At 43.4% G+C, this 27,407-nt stretch overlaps 1 protein-coding gene across 2 annotated transcripts in view; it reads left to right on the top strand.

Moving 5' to 3' along the window:
* LOC129811351 (calcipressin-3-like) overlaps positions 1–27,407 on the top strand; it is a 78,747-nt gene that overhangs the window by 11,883 nt on the left and 39,457 nt on the right. The window contains exon 3 of one of the 2 annotated variants that reach the window (XM_055862585.1): positions 15,289–15,387. The exons of the other annotated variant lie outside the window; for it this stretch is intronic. Coding sequence (XP_055718560.1) covers positions 15,289–15,387 — 99 coding nt within the window. The remainder of the gene's footprint in view (positions 1–15,288; positions 15,388–27,407) is intronic. 2 annotated transcript variants of the gene reach the window in all.

The following is a 27,407-nucleotide window of genomic DNA, read 5'->3' as shown; positions in this document are numbered from 1 at the left end:
TTTACGTCAGGGTTGGGGTCAGCTCCTCACTACATCAGGGTTGGGATCAGCTCCTCATTTACGTCAGGGTTGGGGTCAGCTCCTCATTTACGTCAGGGTTGGGGTCAGCTCCTCACTACGTCAGGGTTGGGGTCAGCTACTCATTACATCAGGGTTGGGGTCAGTTCCTCATTTACGTCAGGGTTGGGGTCAGTTCCTCATTTACGTCAGGGTTGGGGTCAGTTCCTCATTTACGTCAGGGTTGGGGTCAGCTTCTCATTTACGTCAGGGTTGGGGTCAGCTACTCATTACATCAGGGTTGGGGTCAGTTCCTCATTTACGTCAGGGTTGGGGTCAGCTTCTCATTTACGTCAGGGTTGGGGTCAGCTCCTCATTTACATCAGGGTTGGGGTCTATTCGAAGTAAAGTCAGTCAATTCAGGGAGTAAACTGAAATTCCAATTCAATAATTTAAAATGGTGCTTTTATTTTCAATGTCTTCTTAATAAACCTGAAAAGGATAAACTATTCATTTTAAATTGTTTTATTTATTTTTATTAAAACCACTTTCTAAATTGACTGACTTAAATTGGAATTGACCCCAACCCTGCAACCTGTGCTATAGTAGGCTATAGTGATGTAGTGGTAAAACAAAGAAAAGATAGGTAAACTCTGATTGCCGGTCACGGTAAAAAAAGTGATTAAAATGTCTTGCAAAAAAAAAGTGGGTAAAATGCGTTTACTTGCATTTACCCTCCACTGCACCACTGGTAGGCTACAGTGAAAGCACCCCATTGGCTGTTTGTGAGCATCCATAACAGCAGGAAGTAGGAGTGCTGAGCGTGCTGCAACACCCCCTGAAAAACAGAAGAAGAAAAAAATATATACAGTGTATATATATATACATTTTTATTTAAAAAATATATATACAGTATATATATATATATATTTATTTATTTGATTATTTTTATTTAAAAAATTGTTTCACAAAAGTAGTGCCTTTAATAGTGCTGCATTAGCGGACCGATATAGCGTCTGTAGTGCGGGCAATCATTTTTTTTCAGCACCCCCTTTGAAAATACAGTAAAAAATATATGTAAAAAAAACAATCTACACAGCACCCCCACCCCCAAACTACTTCCCGCAGCTATGTGAGCAGAAGAGCCATATAGTGCAGAGGATAGTGTCATGGCCACTGTGTTTGTTTGTATATAGAACAGTGAGATGACACCAGAGAGAAGGATAGAGGGGATTGTGGAGAGAGAGAGCTACTGTGCTGCATGTGTTAAGTTGTCGTTCTATTTTTGGGACTCTGTCCCCGAGGGGGAACGTGCGGGAGGGTGCGCAGTGGGCTGAAGGTCACCTAGGGCTGGGCGATATGGACAAATATCATATCACAATATGTTTTTTTAAATAAGGTGGTTTTGAGGGTTTTTTAATAATAATAATTTTATGTTTTTTTTATGTTTTTTAATAACAAAAGTTATAAATGTGCTTTATGAGTAGCGCGTGACCCTAGGGTGGCAGCACATACATTATTAGGGATGAATGTCTTGCTCGAGCTGTGTATGCAACTGGTTCACATCTGATGCTCACAGACATTGTGTATTGGAAGAGATTTCGGAATTATCTTCACCCCTCCAACCAGACATGCTTTATCTACTCATTTGCTGGATGCAGAGTTCAACAGAGTTCAAGTGAAGGTCAAGCAAATCATAGAGAAAGCAGACCGTATTGCAAGCAATCACCTTTGATGGGTGGTTGAAGTTTGTGGGCAAGGAATAATTAACTACATCATCTCCACCCCTCAACCATTATTCTACAAGAGCACAGACACAAGGGACAACAGACACACCGGTCTCTACATTGCAGATGAGCTGAAGGCAGTCATCAATGACCTTGGACCACAGAAGGTATTTGCACTGGTGACAGACAATTCTGCGAACATGAAGGCTGCTTGGTCTAAAGTGGAGGAGTCCTACCCTCACATCATACCCATTGGCTTTGCTGCTCTTGCATTGAATCTGCTCCTCAAGGACATCATGGCACTGAAAACAATGTATACACTCTACAAGAGAGCCAAGGAAATGGTTAGGTATGTGAAGGGTCATCAAGATATAGCAGCAATCAACCTCATCAAGCAAAGTGAGAAGAATAAGAGCACCACATTGAAGCTGCCTAGCAACACCCGTTGGGGTGGTGTTGTCATCATGTTTGACAGTCTCCTGTAGGGGAAGGAGTCTCTCCATGAAATGGCTACATCACAGTCTGCCGATATGGACAGCCCCATCAAGAGGATCCTCCTGGATGATGTATTTTGGGAGAGAGTGGTAAGCAGCATGAAACTCCTAAAACCTAGAGCAGAAGCCATTGCACGGATCGAGGGAGACAATGCCATCCTGTCTGATGTTCAGACTCTGCTTGCAGATGTAAGAGAAGAAATCCGGACTGCCCTGCCCACTTCGCTGTTGCTCCAAGCAGAGGAAACTGCAGTTCTGAAATAAATCAAAAAGCGCGAAGACTTCTGACTGAAGCCCATACATGCCACAGCGTACATGTTGGACCCCAAGTATGCTGGCAAGAGCATCCTGTCTGGTGCAGAGATCAACAAGGCCTATGATGTCATCACTACCATGTCTCGCCACCTTGGCCTGAATGAGTGCAAGGTTCTTGGCAGTCTGGTGAAGTACACTTCCAAGCAAGGGCTTTGGGATGGGGAGGCAATATGGCAGTCGTGCCAACATATCTCATCAGCCACCTGGTGGAAGGGACTTTGTGGATCTGAGGCTCTTTCCCCTGTTGCCTTCATCATCCTCCAAATCCCACCAACATCAGCCACCTCAGAGCGCAACTGGTCCTTGTTTGGGAACACACACACCAAAGCACGCAACAGGCTGACCAATACAAGGGTTGAACAATTGGTTGCCATCCGGGGAAATGTTGGGCTTTTTGAGCCTGACAACGAGCTATCCTCAACAAGGTTGGAAAGTGACAGTGAAGAAGAACATCAGACTCTGAGGCCTCAAGAGGTGGACATCCAGGGAGAAGACATGGAAGCCTAAGAGGAAGACAACCAAAGCTTTAGTTTCTAGACTATCATTTTACAGATGTATGTTGAAAACGTTTTTGGTAGATGCGATGGATCATTGGAGATCATTTGATATTCCCTTTCTTTTGTTGTTCAGTGAAATCATCCAATGTGAAGAGTCAACTCACTGCCACAGGAATGGAAGACCCAGAGTTACCTCTGCTGCAGAGGATAAGTTCATTAGAGTTACGAGCCTCAGAAATTACAGCCCAAATAAATGCTTCACAGAGTTCAAGTAACAGACACATCTCAACATCAACTGTTCAGAGGAGACTGCGTGAATCAGGCCTTCATGGTCGAATTGCTGCAAAGAAACCACTACTAAAGGACACCAATAAGAAGAGACTTTCTTGAGCCTAGAAACACGAGCAATGGACATTAGGTCTGGAATCCAAATTGGAGATTTTTGGTTCCAACCGCCGTGTCTTTGTGAGACGCGGTGTGGGTGAACAGATGATCTCCGCATGTGTATTTCCCACCGTAAAGCATGGAGGAGGTAATATGATGTGGGGGTGCTTTGCTGGTGACACTGTCTGTGATTTATTTAGAATTCGCCATCCCATCTGGTTTGTGCTTAGTTGGACTATCATTTGTTTTTCAACAGGACAATGATCCAACACACCTCCAGGCTGTGTAAGGGCTATTTGACCAAGAAGGAGAGTCATGGATGGAGAGCTTCATCAGAAGCAAATTGAGATGGTTTGGGATGAGTTGGACCGCAGCGTGAAGGAAAAGTAGCCAACATGTGCTCAGCATATGTGGGAACTCCTTCAAGACTGTTGGAAAAGCATTCCAGGTGAAGCTGGTTGAGAGAATGCCAAGAGTGTGCAAAAATATCATCAAGGCAAAGGTTGGCCATTTGAAGAATCTCAAATCTCAAATATATTTTGATTTGTTTAACACTTTTTTGGTGACTACATGATTCCATATGTGTTATATATTAAAGCATAGCAGCTAACTGCTATGCTTTATCTTGGCCAGGTCGCAGTTGTAAATGAGAACTTGTTCTCAACTGGCCTACCTGGTTAAATAAAGGTGAAATAAAAATGATAAAACATTTCATTCTACAATGTAGAAAATAGTAAAAATAAAGAAAAAACATTGAATGAGTAGATGTTCTAAATCTTTTGACCGGTCGTGTACGTAGGTCTGCACCATCACTGGTATTATCATGCTGTTTAGCTAATTATGTTTGCGCAGACTCAGTACATTTATTAGTGAGCTAGCAACTATCATTAGCAGCTAACAAGATTTAGGCCCAAGTTGCTATAAAAAGATAAACCAGCTGTTTGCAGATGTAACAAACAACAAACTAATAGTGTAATTATAGAACAGTAGTGGATTTACAGTGCAATAGGTAAGTATTGAGACCCCTTTACCTTTTCCACATTGTGTTATGTTATAGCCTTATTCTAAAATTGATTAAATTAAACATTTTCATCATCAATCTAAACAAAATTCCCCATAATGACAAAGTGAAAACAGGTTTTTAGAATTTTTTGCAAATGTATTAAAACCTTATTTACATAAGTATTGAGATCCTTTACTATGAGACTCGAAATTGTGCTCAGGTGCATTCTGTTTCTATTGATCATCCTTGAGATGTTTCTACAACTTGATTGGAGTCATCCTGTGGTAAATCCAATTGATTGGACATGATTTGGAAAGGCACACACCTGTCTATATAAGTTCCCACAGTTGACAGTGCATGTCAGAGCAAAAACCAAGCCATGAGGTCAAAGGAATTGTCCGTAGAGCTCCGAGACAGGATTGTTTCGAGGAAAAGATCTGAGGAAGGGTACAGAAAACTTTCTGCAGCATTGAAGGTCCACAAGAACACAGTGGCCTCCATCATTCTTAAATGGAATAAGTTTGGAACCACCAAGACTCTTCCTAGAGCTTGTTGCCCGGCCAAACTGAGCAATCGGGGGAGAAGGACCTTGGTCAAGGAGGTGGCCGAGAACCCGATGGTTTGGAGTTTGCCAAATTTGCCAAATGGCACCTAAAGAACTCTCAGACCATGAGGAACAAGATTCTTTGGCCTGAATGCCAAGTGTCACATCTGGAGGAAACCTGGCACAATCCCTACGGTGAAGCATGGTGGTGGCAGCATCATGTTTTGGGAATGTTTTTCAGCGCCAAAGACTAGTCACGATTGAGTGAAAGATGAAGGGAGCAAAGTATAGAGAGATCCTTGATGAAAACCTGCTCCAGAGCGCTCAGGACCTCAGACTGGGCGAAGGTTCACCTTCCAACAGAATAACGACTATAAGCACACAGCCAAGACAACGCAGGAATGGCTTCTGAAAAAGTCTCTGAATGTCCTGGAGTGGCCCGGCCCGACCCCGGACTTGAACCCGATCAAACATCTCTGGAGAGACCTGAAAATAGCTGTGCAGCGAATCGGAGAAACTCCCCAAATACAGTTGTGCCAAGCTTGTAGCTTCATAGCCAAGATGACTTGCAGCTGTATTCGCTGCCGAAGGTGCCTTAACAATGTACTGAGTAAATGGTCTGAATACTTATTTAAATCAGATTTTTACATTTTTTTATTTTTTATAAATTAGCAAAAACGTCTAAAAACCTGTTTTTGCTTTGTCGTTATGGGGTAATATGTGTCAAGTTTCTTAAATTTGTGTTAGAATAAAGTGTGAACCTATCAAAATGTGGAAAAAGTCAAGGGGTCTGAATACTCTCTGAATGCACTGTTATATTAAGAAGCAAAGTGAAAACAGCATCATTGTCATTAACATTGTTGCATGTACTGCATTGATCATGTAGACTGAATGCAAGTGTCTCGTGCTCAAGGAACAACAAATGTACTCCTTGAGTGATGTGTGGGGCTAGGTCTGTGTGGGGCGGGGCTAGGTCTGTGTGGGGCGGGGCTAGGTCTGAATGGAAAGCGGCATGGAAAGAGAGTGGAGAGAGATGACTCAAGTAGCAAAGTAAACTATAAAAATGGACCTTAGTCATGACATATCACATTTAACAAACCAAACATTCAAATACCAATATAGGAGGTAAAGTAAAATCCCAAACCGGTCCGTGCATCAATACAGGTATATCGTAAAATACGATATACCGCCCAGCCCTAAGGTTATCCATGATGCAGCGCAGATTGCATCCATCTTCCATCCCTCCTGCGGCCTTCTGGAAGCCTTTGGTGAGGTGAGCCTGCCTCTGGGTCAAGTCCATGGTTATCTAATGGCTAATCTCTTTGGTGAGGTGAGCCTGCCTCTGGGTCAAGTCCATGGTTATCTAATGGCTAATCTCTTTGGTGAGGTGAGCCTGCCTCTGGGTCAAGTCCAGGGTTATCTAATGGCCAATCTTTTTGGTGAGGTGAGCCTGCCTCTGGGTCAAGTCCATGGTTATCTAATGGCTAATCTCTTTGGTGAGGTGAGCCTGCCTCTGGGTCAAGTCCATGGTTATCTAATGGCTAATCTCTTTGGTGAGGTGAGCCTGCCTCTGGGTCAAGTCCATGGTTATCTAATGGCTAATCTCTTTGGTGAGGTGAGCCTGCCTCTGGGTCAAGTCCATGGTTATCTAATGGCTAATCTCTTTGGTGAGGTGAGCCTGCCTCTGGGTCAAGTCCATGGTTATCTAATGGCTAATCTCTTTGGTGAGGTGAGCCTGCCTCTGGGTCAAGTCCAGGGTTATCTAATGGCTAATCTTTTTGGTGAGGTGAGCCTGCCTCTGGGTCAAGTCCAGGGTTATCTAATGGCCAATCTTTTTGGTGAGGTGAGCCTGCCTCTGGGTCAAGTCCATGGTTATGTAATGGCTAATCTCTTTGGTGAGGTGAGCCTGCCTCTGGGTCAAGTCCATGGTTATGTAATGGCTAATCTCTTTGGTGAGGTGAGCCTGCCTCTGGGTCAAATCCATGGTCTTGTAATGGAAAATCTCTAATCTCGACATCCAGAAGCAAATCTTCAGCAGGTCTGTCAGGAGACACTAGGTGATGGCTGACACTACACTGCTATCAAAGTGAAGTTTATAGAGCTTTTCCCACATCAGACCTCAACATAATTGGAGAGAAGGATCATTTCTCGCGCTGACCTTTTCGATTTAAGCAACGTAATGATTATAGGATGCGACATATGAAATATCATGGATTGCCTTGATCGATAACAATGACCTTACAATATCATAATCTAGTAATGAATCAGGGAGGCCAGATTACATCATTCCTATGATATAGTGTTATAATATGTTGTAGTTAGTTACATAACTGTACAACATTCAGTTAAAACAGGCAACATTCTATGTTTGTTGTACTGTGCTATCTTTGGCTTTCATGACCTGCAGCAGATGAATGTACATCTGAATGCATTCAACCGAAATGTGTCTTCCGCATTTAACCCAACCCCTCTGAATCAGAGAGGTGAGGGGGCTTTAACCCCTCTGAATCAGAGAGGTGAGGGGGCTTTAACCCCTCTGAATCAGAGAGGTGAGGGGGCTTTAACCCTTCTGAATCAGAGAGGTGAGGGGGCTTTAACCCTTCTGAATCAGAGAGGTGAGGGGGCTTTAACCCCTCTGAATCAGAGAGGTGAGGGGGCTTTAACCCCTCTGAATCAGAGAGGTGAGGGGGCTTTAACCCCTCTGAATCAGAGAGGTGAGGGGGCTTTAACCCCTCTGAATCAGAGAGGTGAGGGGGCTTTAACCCCTCTGAATCAGAGAGGTGAGGGGGCTTTAACCCCTCTGAATCAGAGAGGTGAGGGGGCTTTAACCCCTCTGAATCAGAGAGGTGAGGGGGCTTTAACCCCTCTGAATCAGAGAGGTGAGGGGGCTTTAACCCCTCTGAATCAGAGAGGTGAGGGGGCTTTAACCCCTCTGAATCAGAGAGGTGAGGGGGCTTTAACCCCTCTGAATCAGAGAGGTGAGGGGGCTTTAACCCCTCTGAATCAGAGAGGTGAGGGGGCTTTAACCCCTCTGAATCAGAGAGGTGAGGGGGCTTTAACCCCTCTGAATCAGAGAGGTGAGGGGGCTTTAACCCCTCTAAATCAGAGAGGTGAGGGGGCTTTAACCCCTCTAAATCAGAGAGGTGAGGGGGCTTTAACCCCTCTAAATCAGAGAGGTGAGGGGGCTTTAACCCCTCTAAATCAGAGAGGTGAGGGGGCTTTAACCCCTCTAAATCAGAGAGGTGAGGGGGCTTTAACCCCTCTAAATCAGAGAGGTGAGGGGGCTTTAACCCCTCTGAATCAGAGAGGTGAGGGGGCTTTAACCCCTCTGAATCAGAGAGGTGAGGGGGCTTTAACCCCTCTGAATCAGAGAGGTGAGGGGGCTTTAACCCCTCTAAATCAGAGAGGTGAGGGGGCTTTAACCCCTCTAAATCAGAGAGGTGAGGGGGCTTTAACCCCTCTGAATCAGAGAGGTGTGGGGGGCTGCCTTATTTGACATCATCGGCACCCAGTTGTGGTTTTGGGTTAACTGACTTGCTCAAAGGCAGAACAGCAGAATTTTCCACCTTTCCGGCTCAGGGATTCGAACCAGCAACCTTTCGGTTACTGGCCCAACGCTCTTAACCGCTAGGCTACTTGCTGAATGGTGTGTAGCTCGGCTGAGCATGAGTAATCAAAAGAATCAACACAGGGTGCATCTTCAGTGTCAATAGCTTGTAGTTTTACTTACATCGTAAATTTGTTGGAGTCTGGCAGTGGTTAGAAGTATTGTGTTGGGAAGTCTGCCATGGTTTGGCCTCCAAAGTGGTGTGCAGGTTGTTGTTATTGAAGAAGGAGGGGGTGACATTTAAAGTACACTTCTCTTGTGCCCTTTGGAGAAAAGATATATCGACAACAGGCTTATGCTTTTGAGGGCGCTTGCAATTTGTCAGGCGGGAGTCTTGCTGGAGGATAACATGTCAATGTATTACTCTCTTTTCATCTCTTTTTCTACACATATCACTGTCTGTATCCCCCCTCTTGTCCTTACTTGCTCTCCATCTCTTAAAAAAAAATATATATTTTATGTACTTTTACCCAATTGGTAGTTACAGGCTTGTCCCATCACTGCAACTCCCCTATGGACTCGGGAGAGAGCCGTGCGTTCCGAAACACAACCCCGCCAAACCGCACTGCTTCTTGACTCACTGCTTGCTTAACCCGGAAGCCAGCCGCACCAATATGTCGGAGGAAATACTGTCAAGCTAGCGAACCGGCCCATCACAAGGAGTCGCTAGAGCGCGGTGGTACAAGGAAATCTCGGCCGGCCAAACACTCCCCTAATCCGGACGACGCTGGGCCAATTGTGCGCCGCCTCATGGGTCTCCCGGTCACAGCCGGCTGTGACACAGCCTGGGATCGAACCCGGATCTGTAGTGACGCCTCAAGCAACGCGGCCCTCAGGAGGCTCTCCATCTTTTTTTCAGCCGTTCTCAAGCTCGTCCTCTATTTCGTCCTCGTCATTTCTAACTCTCTCGCACGTTTTCTCTGAAGGTACACTCTATTTTTATTCCCATGGCTTGTTATCTGTCTGTATCCCCTAGATACTGTATCTCTTAATGGCATTGTTAAAAACAGAGAGAGAGAGAGATGAAGAAATGGGAACACTTTCTATCCTTGAGCGAAGTTCCATCCCTTCATTCAGTCTGTGAGTTCCGTAAACAATAACGCTCCTTCTCTCTCTGTTTCTTTGCCTGTTGAAAATGGCACACTTAGTCTCGGAACACTGTGCTTTCTACAACGCTGTGCTGTCTTCAACGCTGTGCTGTCTTCAACGCTGTGCTGTCTTCAACGCTGTGCTGTCTTCAACGCTGTGCTGTCTTCAACGCTGTGCAGACTTCAACGCTGTGCAGACTTCAACGCTGTGCTGACTTCAACGCTGTGCAGACTTCAACGCTGTGCAGACTTCAACGCTGTGCTGTCTTCAACGCTGTGCTGTCTTCAACGCTGTGCAGACTTCAACGCTGTGCAGACTTCAACGCTGTGCTGTCTTCAACGCTGTGCAGACTTCAACGCTGTGCAGACTTCAACGCTGTGCTGTCTTCAACGCTGTGCTGTCTTCAACGCTGTGCTGTCTTCAACGCTGTGCTGACTTCAACGCTGTGCTGACTTCAACGCTGTGCTGACTTCAACGCTGTGCTGACTTCAACGCTGTGCTGTCTACAACGCTGTGCTGTCTACAACGCTGTGCTGTCTTCAACGCTGTGCAGACTTCAACGCTGTGCTGTCTTCAACGCTGTGCTGTCTTCAACGCTGTGCTGTCTTCAACGCTGTGCTGTCTTCAACGCTGTGCTGTCTTCAACGCTGTGCTGACTTCAACGCTGTGCTGACTTCAACGCTGTGCTGACTTCAACGCTGTGCTGTCTACAACGCTGTGCTGTCTTCAACGCTGTGCTGACTTCAACGCTGTGCAGACTTCAACGCTGTGCAGACTTCAACGCTGTGCAGACTTCAACGCTGTGCTGACTTCAACGCTGTGCAGACTTCAACGCTGTGCTGACTACAACGCTGTGCTGTCTACAACGCTGTGCTGTCTTCAACGCTGTGCTGTCTTCAACGCTGTGCAGACTTCAACGCTGTGCTGTCTTCAACGCTGTGCTGTCTTCAACGCTGTGCTGTCTTCAACGCTGTGCAGACTTCAACGCTGTGCTGACTTCAACGCTGTGCAGACTTCAACGCTGTGCTGACTACAACGCTGTGCTGTCTACAACGCTGTGCTGTCTACAACGCTGTGCTGTCTTCAACGCTGTGCAGACTTCAACGCTGTGCAGACTTCAACGCTGTGCTGTCTTCAACGCTGTGCTGTCTTCAACGCTGTGCTGTCTTCAACGCTGTGCAGACTTCAACGCTGTGCTGTCTTCAAAGCTGTGCTGTCTTTCTCTACACATGCGTTTGAGCCAATCAGTTGTGTTGTGACAAGGTAGTGGTGGTATACAGAAGATAGCCCTATTTGGTAAAAGACCATATTATGACAAGAACAGCTCAAATAAGCAAAGAGAAACGACAGTCCATCATTACTTTAAGATATGAAGGTCAGTCAATCCGGAAAATTTCAAGAACTTTGAAAGTTTCTTCAAGTGCAGTCGGAAAACCCATTAAGCGCTATGATGAAACTGGCTCTCATGAGGACCGCCACAGGAAAGTAAGAAACAGAGTTACCTCTGCTGCAGAGGATAAGTTAATTAGAGTTACCAGCCTCAGAAATGGCAGCCCAAATAAATGCTTCACAGAGTTCAAGTAACAGGCCTTCATGGTCGAATTGCTGCAAAGAAACCACTATCAAAGGACACCAATAAGAAGAAGAGACTTGTTTGGGCCAAGAAACACGAACAATGTACATTTGACTGGTGGAAATCTGTCCTTTGGTCTGAGGAGTCCAAATTTGCGTTTTTTTGGGGGGGGGTTCCAACCGCAATGTCTTTGTGAGACGCAGAGAAGGTGAACGGTCTGTGATTTATTTATTTAGAGTTCAAGGCACACATAACCAGCACGGCTACCAGAGCATTCTGCAGCGATACGCCATCCCATCTGGTTTGTGCTTAGTGGGACTATCATTTGTTTTTCAACAGGACAATGACCCAACACATCTCCGGCTGTGTAAGAGTTACTTGACCAATAAGGAGAGTGATGGAGTGATGCATCAGATGACCTGGCCTCCACAATCCCCCGACCTCAACTCAATTGAGATGGTTTGAGATGAGTTGGACCACAGAGTGAAGGAAAAGCACCCAACAAGTGTTCAGCATATGTGGGAACTCCTTCAAGACTGTTGGAAAAGCATTCCAAGTGAAGTGTGCAAAGCTGCCATCAAGGCAAAGGGTGGCTACTTTGAAGAATCTAAAATAAAAAATATATTTTGATTTGTTTAACACTTTTTTGGATTACTTCATGATTCCATATGTGTTATTTCATAGTTTTGATGTCTTCACTATTATTCTACAATGTAGAAAATAGTAAAAACTAAGAAAAACCCTTGAATAAGTAGGTGTCCAAACTTTTGACCGGTACTGTACAATAAAACAATATTAGACTATTGATTAAATATGCTCCTCATTCAACATAAGAACTGGTATTGACGAGATGAACAGAGTAACCAGTACCATAACCAAAATCTTTCCTACAATATGTGCGCTAGTGCATTTTAAAGTATATTCCTTGGTCTCTTCCTATCATTTGGTCAGCGTCTTTATGGGCTGTGCTCTCGTCCAGGTCTCTTCCTGGTCAGAGTGTTTCTGGGCAGTGCTCTCGTCAAGGTCTCTTCCTAGTCAGAGTGTTTCTGGGCAGTGCTCTCGTCCAGGTCTCTTCCTAGTCAGAGTGTTTCTGGGCTGTGCTCTCGTCCAGGTCTCTTCCTAGTCAAGTGTTTCTGGGCAGTGCTCTCGGCCAGGTCTCTTCCTTGTCAGAGTGTTTCTGGGCAGTGCTCTCGGCCAGGTCTCTTCCTGGTCAGAGTGTTTCTGGGCAGTGCTCTCGGCCAGGTCTCCTCATGCACTGCGTTATCAATCTCTATATCTGTTGTCCCCCACCTGGCATCTCTTGTTCTCGCTCTCTCTTTCTCATTTTTGCTTTCCCCCCTTCTGCCTCTTTCTCCCCCCTATCTCTCTCTTCTCTCTCTCCATCACTCTCTTCTCCTTCGGTCTGTGTTCTCTCTCTTCTCTCTCTTCTCTCTCTCTCTGTCACTCTCTTCTCTTTCTCTGTGTTCTTTCTCTCTCTGTCACTCTCTTTCCTCTTTCTCTCTGTCACTCTCTTCTCTATCGCTCTGTGTTTTTTCTCTCACTCCTCTCTTCATAATTGTTCTCTCATTTCCTTTCCCTCGCTCCCCACACTCTCTCCTTCTCTCTCTCAGTTTCCCCTGGCTCCCTTCGCCTGTACATGGCCGATTTGCTTTATAAATAGCTTGGCCTAGATTACGGCAGCTGCAGTGGCACCAGGGGGTGGCTGGGCAGGGCCGAGTGAGGTGGTGGGGCACTGGCAGCCTCCATCGCTGGGAAGGCGCAGGAATAGTGTGTGTGTGTGGAGGGGGGTGTGTATGTGTGACTATGTTTGTGTGTGCATATGTGTGTGCGTGTATTGTGTCTGTGTGTTTTGATGCTGCTACTGCCTCCATGCCTGCTGTGTACACATGCACGATGCCCAGGGCTCATACTGTCTCCCAGTCCCTCCCCCCTAGAGCCCTTGCTCCTTGCAGCTCGACAACCAAAACACACAATGACACATGACTGTTATGTTTTAAGATGGGTTTTGAAAATGATAGAATGCTGATAGAATGCTGATAGAACTGATAGAATGCTGACTAACTGATAGATTCCTGATAGAACTGATAGAATGCTGACTAACTGATAGAATGCTGATAGAATGCTGACTAACTGATAGAATGCTGATAGAATGCTGATAGAACTGATAGAATGCTGATAGAATGCTGACTAACTGATAGAATGCTGATAGAATGCTGACTAACTGATAGAATGCTGATAGAATGCTGACTAACTGATAGAATGCTGATAGAATGCTGACTAACTGATAGAATGCTGATAGAATGCTGACTAACTGAGAATGCTGATAGATTGCTGACTAACTGATAGAATGCTGATAGAACTGATAGAATGCTGATAGAATGCTGATAGAATGCTGACTAACTGATAGAATGCTGATAGAATGCTGATAGAACTGATAGAATGCTGACTAACTGATAGAATGCTGATAGAATGCTGACTAACTGAGAATGCTGATAGAATGCTGACTAACTGATAGAATGCTGATAGAACTGATAGAATGCTGATAGAATGCTGACTAACTGATAGAATGCTGATAGAATGCTGATAGAACTGATAGAATGCTGATAGAATGCTGATAGAACTGATAGAATGCTGACTAACTGATAGAATGCTGAGAGAATGCTGATATAACTGATAGAATGCTGACTAACTGATAGAATGCTGAGATAATGCTGACTAACTGATAGAATGCTGATAGAATGCTGATATAACTGATAGATTGCTGACTAACTGATAGAATGCTGATAGAATGCTGATATAACTGATAGAATGCTGACTAACTGATAGAATGCTGATAGAATGCTGACTAACTGATAGAATGCTGACTAACTGATAGAATGCTGAGAGAATGCTGACTAACTGATAGAATTTGAAATGAGGAGGAAGAAAACTCTAGAGGAGTGCACAGAAAAATGCCTCTTAGTCTATTCACACCCTAACAGAGACCCTCCATTGCCTCAGGTCTGTCAGAACCAGCTTGAGCCACCCTATAGTTACAGATCGTCATATCTGGCTCATGTGGTTGTCTATCTGACTGTCTGTCTCTCTGGACAATGTGCCCTGTGATGAATGACATGACACACAGATAGACAGAAATAGCCTGCTGCTTCTTCCAGCCTTTTGCCTACTCATCGTGGCTTATTGTCTTAGCTGGTGAATGATGAAACGGAGAGCTTGTGCCAGAGTTGATGAGTGTGAGGTTATGCAATGCTGAAGTCTGTTGGAAGTTTGGACCAATCGGATAAGGCTGAACGAGTAAGGGACATATGACAACTGTTTTTACTGTAGTTTACTACACTACAGGCTGCTTCTGCAACGTCCACTACGTTATACAGTAAATTAGCAGGCTATACTGGATTTATCTGCATTGTTTTTACTTTTTGAAGCAACTCTGATATTTCAATAACAGAATAGTCCTACATGGAACATTATTTCAATGGAACAGACTCAAACTTACTAGCCTAGAGTAAAACATTAGATGGTACATTCCGTTTCTGAAGAAAGAAAAAAAGCTGCATTTATGTAACCAAGAAAATAGTCAAATTCTATTCCAGGATATTTTTTGTGGACTTCATTATAGGCAGTCCTGATTTATTGTTGCTGGGTTAGAAGTAGACCTAGAATACATAATTTCAGAGCTATTGCCGCAGTTATGTTCATGGGCTAAATGAGAAGGAAAAATAAATAACATAACCGAAGCTCTACAAGCTGCAGTGCTCCGACCAAACGGCATCGCAAATTAACAAACGAGGCTGATAATGACGTCAATGTTGTGCCCGAACGCGCGCTGGTTGGTGCGCTCGCGAATGTTTCTGACCGCCGCTCTGTGTTGGAGCGGCGAGAGCGAGTTTTCCACTGCAGCATCACTCACTTCAAATAGCGCACCCAAACTGTGACGATACCACCTCATTCGAAGCGAACTCATTGGAGTTACAATCACTTGCGAGGCTGCGACTGCGCTTTCTCTGAAGCAGACAAGGACCGAACGAAATAATTTATTTTATTTATCTTTTTCTCAGCTACGAAAGGGAATGCCATCAATAAATATGAAACTGGAGTTGGTGACCATCATCGCCTGCGAGGTAGACACAGAGGTGTTTACGTCAGACAAGCTGCAGGTAGGCCTATGACGTTACAGTTTCATAAAACCGCACGTTGAATATTTCTTCCTTTTTTGTCTGTTCATACTCCGAAGTAGCAAAGACCCGTTTTTTCTGCATGTCCCAAAGTGCCTGTCTTGCTTACGTTCACCCTGTTTTTATTTTTTTTATTTTTTTATCAATGAAACCGCAGCTCATCAAAAATGCACGCCCTGAATGCGCATGGATGCCCTCGGTGCCATTGATTGACGTTTGTGGGTTTGCTGAAGTGTGGACGAGAGGGGGGAGATGGGGGGAGCAGACTTTTGTTTTTACTGTATGCGCTATAGACTACATCTTGCTGTCGCATCACTGGTCAATTTTAGTAGGCCTATGCAAGTTACATGCTTAAATGCAGGGGGTTAGAGGAGGGGGTTGTTGAATTGAACATGTGGAAGAGCACAGAACAGAAGTGAGGAGCAGTTTAGACGCAGTGTCAGAGTCTGACCTCCCTTTCAGCATTGCATTTCAGCATTGCAGGTGTGCCAGATACATAAGAGTGCATGCATCGAATACAACAGTCACGGAGGCAGATGGTACTATGATGCCTAAAGCCTTGACATTAGAAAGTGCCAGTGTTTACTTTAAATGCCAAACAGATGGTGGTCAAAGCCATGGCTTACCCACTGAATCCTTTAAAAATTCCTTAGCCACATTTTTCCAATCCACAGACTGTTATTGTGGATTGAGGCCATTGGCCATCCATTGTAGTCTGTTGTACAGCACAGAGCCCAGCACATGCCGTACCAGAACAATAACTTATTAAGATTCCGTTATCCTAAGTCCTTTCCTTAATACAGTTCATGAGTCTGAACAGAGATCCTATGCTATGAGTCAAAGTACAAGGTAATGCTGCCATGTCCTCAGAAAACATAAACATTGTGCACATGTCTGCACACCAGGGGTTGGAAACCCACTTTTTTCCCCCAATCATTTAATTGTGAACAGAACCATTAATTTTTTTCATTCAGTTCCACTGTTGCGACCAACAACATAACGTTCTGAACTGGTTATAATCCCCAAAAAGTAATGGTTAATATCATTCCTTCCTGTTCCTTTTTAAACCTCTGAAATCATATATATATATATATATATATATATATATATATTATTTTTTTTAGCTCGACATTAAATTATTTCACCAAACAGTACCGATAGAGCATCTTGCTATGGAGCAGGTAAACTATAACAGTTGTTTACCTGCATTGGACAGACAAGTGTATGGCATGAGATGCGACTGACATTTTGCGGATAGGGAGAGAGAGAGAGAAAGAGTGGAGGAGGGTACTTGGCTTGAAGTGTTGGGCATAATTAAACCTACAGAGGAGGATTGGCTTCTATGAAGGAACTTTGAATGTGTGAACTTCTGAGAGTTGGCTTAACATTGGACCAGAGCTAACTAGCTAGCTATCTAACAAGATTGTGTGTGCAGAGCAGCACCGGAATTAAAATTAAAACACTTCTTACCTTTTTGTAGTAAAAAGAAAAATCCAATGTGAAACGTAATAACTATAGTATCCTTGACTAGCATTGCAAAAGTGAATCCATTCTCAAATAAAATCTCTCTCCATCATTTCTGAATCGCGCTTGTAACTTCAGTAGGCTAGTAGCTTATGCTAAGGAGGAGGAGTGGCAGGTAGCCTACACACACACACTAGTGCTGAGCGATTTCGTTATTGTTTTCTTCTGTGAGCTCAATGCACACATCAAACAATTTCTCTAGAGATAAATCAGATCCAGCCTGTACTGTGCGATGTAGTAGGGAGTTGTAGTTTCTCTAGAGATAAATCAGATCCAGCCTGAACTGTGTGATGTAGTAGGGAGTTGTAGTTTCTCTAGAGATAAATCAGATCCAGCCTGTACTGTGTGATGTAGTAGGGAGTTGTAGTTTCTCTAGAGATAAATCAGATCCAGCCTGTACTGTGTGATGTAGTAGGGAGTTGTAGTTTCTCTAGAGATAAATCAGATCCAGCCTGAACTGTGCGATGTAATAGGGAGTTGTAGTTTCCAACAGGTTATTATTCTACATAGTTTAGCATATTAAACGTGGTAATTAACTACAATGACTATAATCAATTGCACATCTACTTATATACTTTTATGCCTGTTCCAGAATAGAGAATGCACAATCGTGAGGTGATATGTGAGCGACCACCTCGATTCGTAGAAAATGTAGAAAAATGGGAAATTGTGTTTTTTACATTGGATTAAAGTAGAGACTCAGAGCTAGAAAATTGTATATCATACACTGCCGTTGAGGAACAATGGGAAAGTAATTCTGCTTTGAAAGTAGATAAACTTGGAACCCCACTTTTGAGAAAATGGCCCTTGAATGTTTTGGTACACCTACTGGAGAGCTCTTCTTTGTCTACACCCATTCAGCATCCTTCACACCGTCTTAAGCCTTAGCTCCACCCATCTCTTTCTTTAAGGATTCACATGTGAGGCCATGTGCTAATTCGAGTGAGTAGTTTAGATTTCAAGAATAAAAGTGGTAAAAGTAGTAGCCTACAATAAGGAAAAACTCCAGGTAAAAATATACTTGATCTAGTCCTTGGCCTATATCCTAATCTGACTTTTGTGCAGGTCATGTTCTTCACATTACCGTCTCTGGTTAAAAAACAACAACACATTATATCAAATAAAATCTAAGTTAATTTGTCACATTCACAAGATACAGAAGGTGTAAACGGTACAGTGAAATGGTTACTTGCATAGTAGCAATATCAAAAACAGGAAGTGTCCAGATAAAAATATTTCATAAGTATTAGATGACGTGTACAGTACCCGACACACTGGTCTAAATGGATGGGTCATGTGAAGGAACTGCTATAACCACCCCCAGATACATCTAGCTAAGTGGATGGGTCACTATTGTCCAGACATGTACACATGTTCTTGAAATACAATAGATGGCCGTAATCACCCACAGACACACCTGGCTAACTTGATGGGTCACGTACAGTACATTCGGAAAGTATTCAGACCTCTTGACTTTTTCCACATTTTGTTACGCTACAGCCTTATTCTAAAATTGTGTCAATCTACACACAATAGCCCTTAATGACAAAGCAAAAACAAGTTTTTAGACATTTTTGCAAATGTATTAAAAACAAAAAACTTAAATATCACAATTACATAAGTATTCAGACCCTTTACTCAGTACTTTGTTGAAGCACCTTTGGCAGCGATTACAGCCTCGAGTCTTGGGGAGTTTCTCCCATTCTTCTCTGCAGAGCCTCTCAATCTCTGTCAGGTTGGATGGGGAGCGTCGCTGCACAGCTATTTTTAGGTCTCTCCAGAGATGTTAGATCGGGTTCAAGTCCAGACTCTGGCTGGGCCACTCAAGGACATTCGGAGACATGTCAGAGTAGGACTGGCCAACTCTCAGAGCCTAGTTCCTCTCTAGGTTTCTTCCTAGGTCCCTGCCTTTCTAGGGAGGTTTTCCTAGCCACCGTGCTTCTACATCTGCATTGCTTGCTGTTTTGGGGTTTTAAGCAGGGTTTCTGTATAGCACTTTGTGACATCGGCTGATGTAAAAACGTCTTTATAAATACATTTGATTGATTGATTGATGTCCCGAAGCCACTCCTGCATTGTCTTGGCTGTGTAATTAGGGTCATTGTCCTGTTGGAAGGTGAACCTTCACCCCATTCTGAGGTCCTATGTACTCTGGAGCAGGTTTTCATCAAGAATCTCTCTGTACTTTGCTCCGTTCATCTTTCCTTCAATCCTGACAAGTCTCCCAGTCCCTGCCGCTGAAAAACATCCCCACAGCATGATGATGCCACGAACATGCTTGGTGATGGTGCTAGGTTTCCTCCAGACGTGACGCTTGACATTCAGATCAAAGAGTTCAATCTTGGTTTCATCATACCAGAGAATCTTGTTTCTCATGGTCTGAGAATCTTTAGGTGTGTTTTGGCAAACTCCAAGCGGGCTGTCATGTGCCTTTTACTGAGAAGTGGCTTCTTTCTGGCCACTCTAACATAAAGGCCTGGTGGAGTGCTGCAGAGATGGTCGACCTTCTGGAAGGTTCTCCCATCTCCACAGAGGAACTCTGGAGCGCTGTCAGAGTGACCATCAGGTTCTTGGTCACCTCCCTGACCAAGGCTCTTCTCCCTCAATTGCGCAGTTTGGCCGGGCGGCCAGCTCTAGGAAGAGTCTTGGTGGTTCCAAACATATTCCATTCAATTGAATTTACCACAGGTGGACTTCAATCAAGTTATAGAAACATCACAATGATGATCAATGGAAACAGGATGCACCTGAGCTCAATTTCGAGTCTCATAGCAAAGGGTCTGAATAATAATGTAAATAAGGTATTTCTGTTTTGCATTTTTCATACATTTGCTAAAGTGGGGTATTGTGAGTAGATTGAGATTGATGAAGATCTGAATTTATTTAATCAATTTAGAATAAGGCTGTAACGTAAACAAAATGTGTTAAAAGAGAAGGGGTCTGAATACTTTCCGAATGCACTGTAGTCATCTGGCGAAGTGGAGTCTTTTGTTTAACTAGCTAAACAATCAACCAGCATAATCCCAACTCATACTACAACCAATACAAACATTGTCATAGGTTTAGTATGAATGTGGAATACATGTCTGAGTGACAGAGTGAGGGCTTTGCATAGGCACTTTGTGTGTTTGTTATTTTTCGTTTTTTTGTTCTGTTCCCTAGATCGGTTCCAACCACTGCCACACACACACACACCACACACGCACGCACGCACGCACGCACGCACGCACGCACGCACGCACGCACAGACAGACAGACAGACAGACACACACAGAGAAAGCATATTGACAAGTAAACAGAACAGACAGGCTCACACCACCTTGTCTTGATAAACAGCAGCTCATCTCCAAGTCCACATTCTCCCCTGCAGCACCCGAGCTCTGCCTATAACTCTTCACGACAGACTCCCAAAACCCTACTTCCACTTCTTGCCTGAGGATGAGCGTAAAATCATGCAACGCAGACGTCCCACTTCTTGGCAGAGTAGCCCTATGTTTATGCTTGCCTATGTTTGTTGTGCATGTTATGCAAGTGCACATTTTTTTATGTCATGGGGAAAAACAACAACTCCTCATCCTACTATCCCGATCGGTCCTAATCTGCACTGAGACTGATCTGAGTGCAGCCTTCAGAAACATCGTTGTGGGGGAGAGAGAGAAAGGGAAGCGAATGGGCTGACTTTGGGGGAGGATGGCAGATAGATCTGAACTAATCCTGGTTTCTGGCACATTCTAGGGACAAGAGGACATTAGGTTGGGGGGGGGGGGGGGGATTAGTGGGGAACGCACATGGTTAGGGAAGGCTCTGATTGAGCTCATCTCTCCCAGGCAGCTTGCAGTCGGTTGTTTTCATATCAATTCATCTCATCTGTTCCCTGTGTGTCTTCGTTTATTACAGCTTTTCTTTCAATTGCTCACAAGCATCGGTCAATACTGTAGCCACTTTCTATTGGTCAATACTGTAGCCACTTTCTATTGGTCAATACTGTAGCCACTTTCTATCGGTCAATACTTTAGCCACTTTCTCAAAACTCTTCACAGTCCGCATTACCAACATGCATCTTGGACAAACAGTTAATCTCACCTCCAAAACTCACTCAAACCACCAAAACATGTCATACATGTCTCAAAATTACCTCATTCGACCATCACACTGGCAACAATTCTCATTCAGAAAGCATACATAGCACACTGACCTAAAAACACTAACAATAGGGAGCATTACATAAATGATAAACGTTTTTCTTTGAGGTTTGAATGATTTTTCACATAAATCAGTATTTCATTTTAGAATAAGAATAACACCTTATATGAATGAGAAAAGAGTTGATGGATTTCAGAGAATGTGGTCATTGAATACATTTTGTGTGAAAACAATGTAACATGATTCACAGTTTGGTCCACATACACTTCTGTTTCGCTTGACTGTGTGAAGTGTTTTGTCAATGAGACTTCAGTTTTGACCAATGCATGTTAGCAATTGACCACAACTGTAATATACAGATGCCTGATCATCCCCCTCTGATTTAGAGCTGTGTATCTGGGTGAACTGAACTACTATGGGCTGTGATGGACCACGCAATGGATCACTGTGATTCACAGTCAATAACATTCATATTTCAGCATGGCGTTCTAAGCTATAGGTGAGATATGAATGTTACCGAGCTAACACAAAATGTTCCCGTAACCTTCCCTAAAAGTTCTCCTTTGGTTATTTGAGAAACAACTTTCCCATTTACATTCTAAGAAAAAACACTTGTGAGCTTGTTGAGGTGGTAGGAATTGAGGGGCAGTGTGTGATTCTATTGTTGTTGGTCATAGTGATACAGTGTCTGCTTGTGAAGGATACTCTGTCCATCTTGTGAGGGTTCATGGCCAACCTGAAACTGATACGGGTTCTGATTCTGCCATATTGAGGAATTGCCACCTACAATATCATACTTGACCTCTATCTAGCTCTGGTGCAGGGTGTAACTATGCATTCCTCTACTAACACCCTGTATCGGCATTGGTAGAGGAACCTTAGTAACCCAAACCTTGCTGCCTGTTTGGATAGGATCAGACTAGGGCAGGGAAGGGAGATACCTTGTCAATTGCACAACTGAATGCATTCAACCAAAATGTGTTTTCCCCGCATTTAACCCAACCCCTCTGAATCAGAGCAGTGCGGGGGGCTGCCTTAATCAACGTCCACATCATCGGGTCCCAGGGAGCAGTTGTTGTTGGGGGTTAACTACCTTGCTCAAGGGCAGAACGGGCAGCTTTTTCTACCTTGCCAGCTTGGGGATTCAAACCAGCAACCATTTTGGTTACTGACCCAGCGCTGTTAACCGCTAGGCTACCGCCACCAACCACCATACTATGTTTTCTCAGATAGCCTCCGGTCTTGGATTAGTCAGTCTGAAGCACTGGTTGGTGCTTTAGTCAATAGTGCGCTATAAACTGAACCGGTGATTCTAGGTTAGTAAGGGTTAATTGGTAGCCTGGTCCCAGATCTATTTGTGCTGTATTGCCAATTCCTATGGTTATTGTCATGCCGTGTCAAACAGATCTAGGACCAGGCTAGTTAATTGAATCCTGTGCCTGGTCTAGTTGTGCTTGCGATGCTAGTTGATACTAACAGGGTTAGTTTAAGTGGATGGCTGGCCTAGTCCTTAGCAGTTGCTATAGTACTGGAGATAGCTGATGCTAACAGGGTTAGTTTAAGTGGATTGCTGGCCTTAGCAGTTGCTATAGTACCGGAGATAGCTGATGCTAACAGGGTTAGTTTAAGTGGATTGCTGGCCTTAGCAGTTGCTATAGGACCAGAGATTGCTGATTTGTTCATCTGTGTTGTGTTGTGTTATTACCTGGAGAATATAGAGCAGCATCAGCAGATTAACATGCGTAAGGAATGAGCTAGATGAACCGGCTCTCTCACATGGTACATGTCAGACATCATACAGTATACACACACATACATGCAAAAACACGTGCGCATGAACATACACATTACGCACACACACCACAGAGAAAAAATACACACATGCATATGACTTTCACACACACACACCAATACATTCTGTTTTACTACTAAGATATATAACTATATATACATATAGATATATAACTTCCCCTTAGTGTAATTACCAGGTAAATCAATAAATGCACTAAGTGTGTTAAGTTCACTGATGGATTGTAAGCTGGTTACGTTTAAGCATTAGAGGACAACAAAACGTGTAGGCTGTTTAAGACATGACCTCTTCCTAAAACACTGAAACCCATTATTAGGAAACTAAAGGTAGGAGAGAAACAACATATTCTGTGAGCTACACACTAGATACTAGACATCCTATTACTCACATGCACGCACGCACGCACACACACACACACACACACACACACACACACACACACACACACACACACACACACACACACACACACACACACACACACACAGACTCTCTCTCTCTCAGTGACTCAGCAGGATGGAAAAAGGTAGCTGTTGTCAATTTCGTCTCTGTTACTGTTCTGTCAGCAAACCTCCATCCATCCAAACTAAATCCCAGGCCTGAAGAACCCTACTTTCTTTCCATCAGCAGTTGAGGCCTGCTGGTCTGTTCCCAAGCCTACCATCATAACAATGGCAGTTGTCTGTGTCACCTCTGACTGTCGTCCTGGAAACTCAGCGTAGAGCTTTGAGCAGCCACACCTGTTTTGATGCCTGGCCAGCTCACTTCGACTCCTATAAGGTCCATGTTTTTGCTGAGATCTGTGTTTTGGTCTCTTGACTATTTATCAAGCATATACTCATGGTACAGTACAGGTCTAGGTGATATGGCCAAAATATCATATGATATTTTTCAAATTTGGGGTGGTATTTTTATGTTTTTTAATAATAAAAGTTCATGACCCTAGGGTGGCAACACATACATTATAAGTGATTTCAATCTTTCTCCATTCTTCATCCCTTTCTCCATTCTGGTTGTTTTATACTGTTCAATTCAACTATAATTAATTATTTATTTGGTGATGTGAATATATTTAATATAGTTTTATTTAAAAAAAATATAACTTTAATGTTTCACTATTCTTATGAAATTCACTGAGGAGGATGGTCCTCCACTTCCTCCTCTGAGGAGCCTCCACTGCCAGAGATCTGTATATAATGACGAGATGCTAATTTCTCCGCCCTAACAATAGGAGTTGTTGTCCCAAAGGCGGGAAGGCAGGCAACAAGCTTTGGTCCAACCTCTCGCATCACCTCTTCCTCTCTGTCTTACCACATGTAGCTAGCTAACATATTCATTTTATCTTAACTAGGCAAGTCAGTTAAGAACAAAGTGTTATTTACAATGACGGCCTAGGAGCAGTGGGTTAACTGCCTTGTTCAGGGGCAGAACGGCAGATTTTTATCTTGTCAGCTCGGGGATTCGATCTTGCAACCTTTCGCTCTAACCACTAGGCTATCTGACACCCCATTCATGCTTCACATATTGCTCTCTGATTTAGAAGATACAGTTGCACAAACAAAATGCGTATCAAGGCCGACACCAGCAATGGTAACAGGCTGTATTAGATCGCTTGTTCTGACTAGTACATTTACCAAGCTAGCTAGCTAGCTAGCTAGCTAACTGTCAATTAGCATTAGCGGCTAACAATATTTATTTTAGCCACAACTTGCTAAGAAAATACAAACTAGGAGACAGTAGTTTGCAGACAGTAGAATACACAAACTATAAGTGTAATTATGGAACACTTGTGGAAAGCAGCATGTCACCAACATCGTACTGCATCTATCTGACCAATGGCAGGAAAGTGTTTGTGACTCCGAGGTCGAGCAACAGCTCTCTCCATGAATGACTGGGGCGGGGCTTGGTGTGGGAAGTGGCATGCAGCAGAAGGGAGAAAAACAACTCAAGTAGAAAATGGAGAAACTAAAAAAACGTACATTACACGCGCCAAGTGAAATACCGTTATAGAAGGTAAAGTAAAAACCCAAACCGGTCAGTGCATCCATACCGGTAGTAAAATACGGTATACCGCCCAGCCCTAGTACAGTACATCAGCTAAAATGAAATGTGTCAAAACGTCATGTTTGAGATTATGAAATTATATTTTATTGAAAACATGGAACATTTGGATTGCTGTTTGGCTTGCAAGGTCATCCATATCATATAAAACAACCTGCAGTGATAAAAGTCAATACATATTTCAAACAATCAGCAAATCACCTTTAAGCAAGGTTGCATTCAGCAAGCCGTCACAAAGGGCAGCACTTGCTCGATGATATAACCATTCCAATACAGCTGTGTAGATGTTTGCATGGCTATAGTAGAGATGAGACAAACAGAGTGTGTCAGACGGACCGGTAAAGGAGAGGGGGAAGAGTGGCGGACGATGCGGACGGTTGTACTATGTTCTGTCCAGGTGGGAAACCAGATCTGGCCCTGGCAGGTGGACCACGCCAGGGAGCATGGGGCTCAGGTTTTTACTTCTCCCATTCTGGGGACATGTCGAACTGGGCCACGGTCGGCTCACATTCCCCCAAAACCTTAGAGAGGCTCTGGGTTTCGAGTGTCACGTTAGAAAGGTTAGAACTATGTCCGCTGGAGTGACGTAGAAGAATGAGCACAAAAAACAAAGGTCTGTCTCTAACTCTGGCTTCTATCATTGCCGGTGTGTCGGGTTACGAGAGCCAGGATGACAGGGTTGTGAGACGATAAGGCGAAGGCTAAAGGAAAAACTTTAAGCTAAGCAAATGGAATGTGGGACAAAGCTTTTTATTCATTGATGTGGACGTCAATTCAACATCTTTTCCATGTTAGTTCTACGTAATTTCATTGAAATTATGTGAAAACAACATTGCTTCAAACAGTGTGTTTAGGGATGACTTGCTGAATTTATGAAATTGCTTCTTCCAATTATTGATAAAGAAACTGTTAAGAAACTGACTGTTAGAGCTGTTCAGGCTCCATGCATTGCCGAGGAATTTAAAAACTGTATGGTTAAAGAGATGGGGCAAAAGGATTGGCTAATAAGTCCTGTTGCACATCTGACTGGCTGACTTACTGCAAATTGAGAAATGATGTGACTAAATGAAAAATAAATATTAATAAACTATATTATGTAGCCAAGATCATTGATATGAAGAATAATGGAAAAACAATTTTAAGTACTTTAAATGAAATTATTGGCAGAAAGACATTCAACTCGAATCAGATGACTTAGTCATCACCTTTTAATGTTACCATGTATTTGAATGATTACTTCATCGGCGAAGGGGGAAAACTTAGGCAGGAAATGCCAACAAGGAACAGTGAGCCATCATACTCATGCATTAAAAAAAACTAATAATGAAAGAAAATCATTTTAAGTTAGAATTTTGTAAATTTAGTGTGGGAGAGCTGGAAAAAATGATTGTTATCGATCAGTAATGACAAGCCTTCTGGCTTTGACAACTTAGATGGAAGCTACTGAGGATGGTAGCTGACTCTATAGCCACTCCTATCTGTCATATCTTTAATCTGAGCCGAGAGGAAAGTGTTTGTCCTCAGGCCTGGAGGAAAGCCAAAAGTCATTCCGCCACCCAAGCAAACTGTTGGAAAAAATTGTGTTAGACCAAATACAATGCTATTTCTCTGTAAACAAATTAACAAAAGACTTTCAGCATGCTTAGAGAGAAGGGCACTCAACATGTACTGCACTGACACAAATTACTGATGATTGGTTGACAGAAATTGGTAATATATCTAATAGAACTCAGAGGGTTTTCTTTAATGGAAGCTTCTCTAATCTCAAACATGTAAAGTGTGGTGTACCGCAGGGCAGCTCTCTAGGCCTCTACTCTTTTCTAATTTTACCAATGATCTGCCACTGGCATTAAACAAAGAATGTGTGTCCATGTATGCTGATGATTCAACCATATACGTATCAGCAACCACAGCTAATGAAGTCACTGAAACCCTTAACAAGGAGTTGCAGTCAGTTTTGGAATGGGTGGCCAGTAATAAGAGACAAAGGAATTCCACTATTGTGCATACAGCTGATAACTATGCTCATGGATATGTGAATACTTTGCAAATGAACGGCCGCTCATTCGGGAGAATTGCAATGTACCTATTTACATGGGTATGCCTTTGCTGTCTCTCTGTTGAAACTCGATCCATCTACGGGGAGTAATTCAACAGAAAGTATCTGGTTGTGTATGTCTCTAGTTGTCCACCAGAGGTCACCATGTCCTTTGTAGCTGCAGAATGTTTTTTTCAGAGTACCACCCGGTGGTTCTCGGTCAAGTTTTACTAGACTAAAGTACTTAAACAGCTTCAGACTGAATGTTCCTGTGTAGTCTTCTTCTTCTTCTTCGAGAGAGAGAGTTTCAGAGTTTCTAACCATTTCATACCTTTGAGCTCACGCTTTCTCGTTTAAATTCCTACCATTTCAACGTGCAGCCACGCTCCACGTTTTTCTGGTCTCGTAGATTCTAACCATTCGTGA

This window comes from Salvelinus fontinalis, chromosome 15 (genome assembly GCF_029448725.1).
Source record: "Salvelinus fontinalis isolate EN_2023a chromosome 15, ASM2944872v1, whole genome shotgun sequence".
NCBI classification, from domain to species: Eukaryota; Metazoa; Chordata; class Actinopteri; order Salmoniformes; family Salmonidae; genus Salvelinus; species Salvelinus fontinalis.
This window is presented reverse-complemented; position numbering and strand designations above follow the sequence as displayed.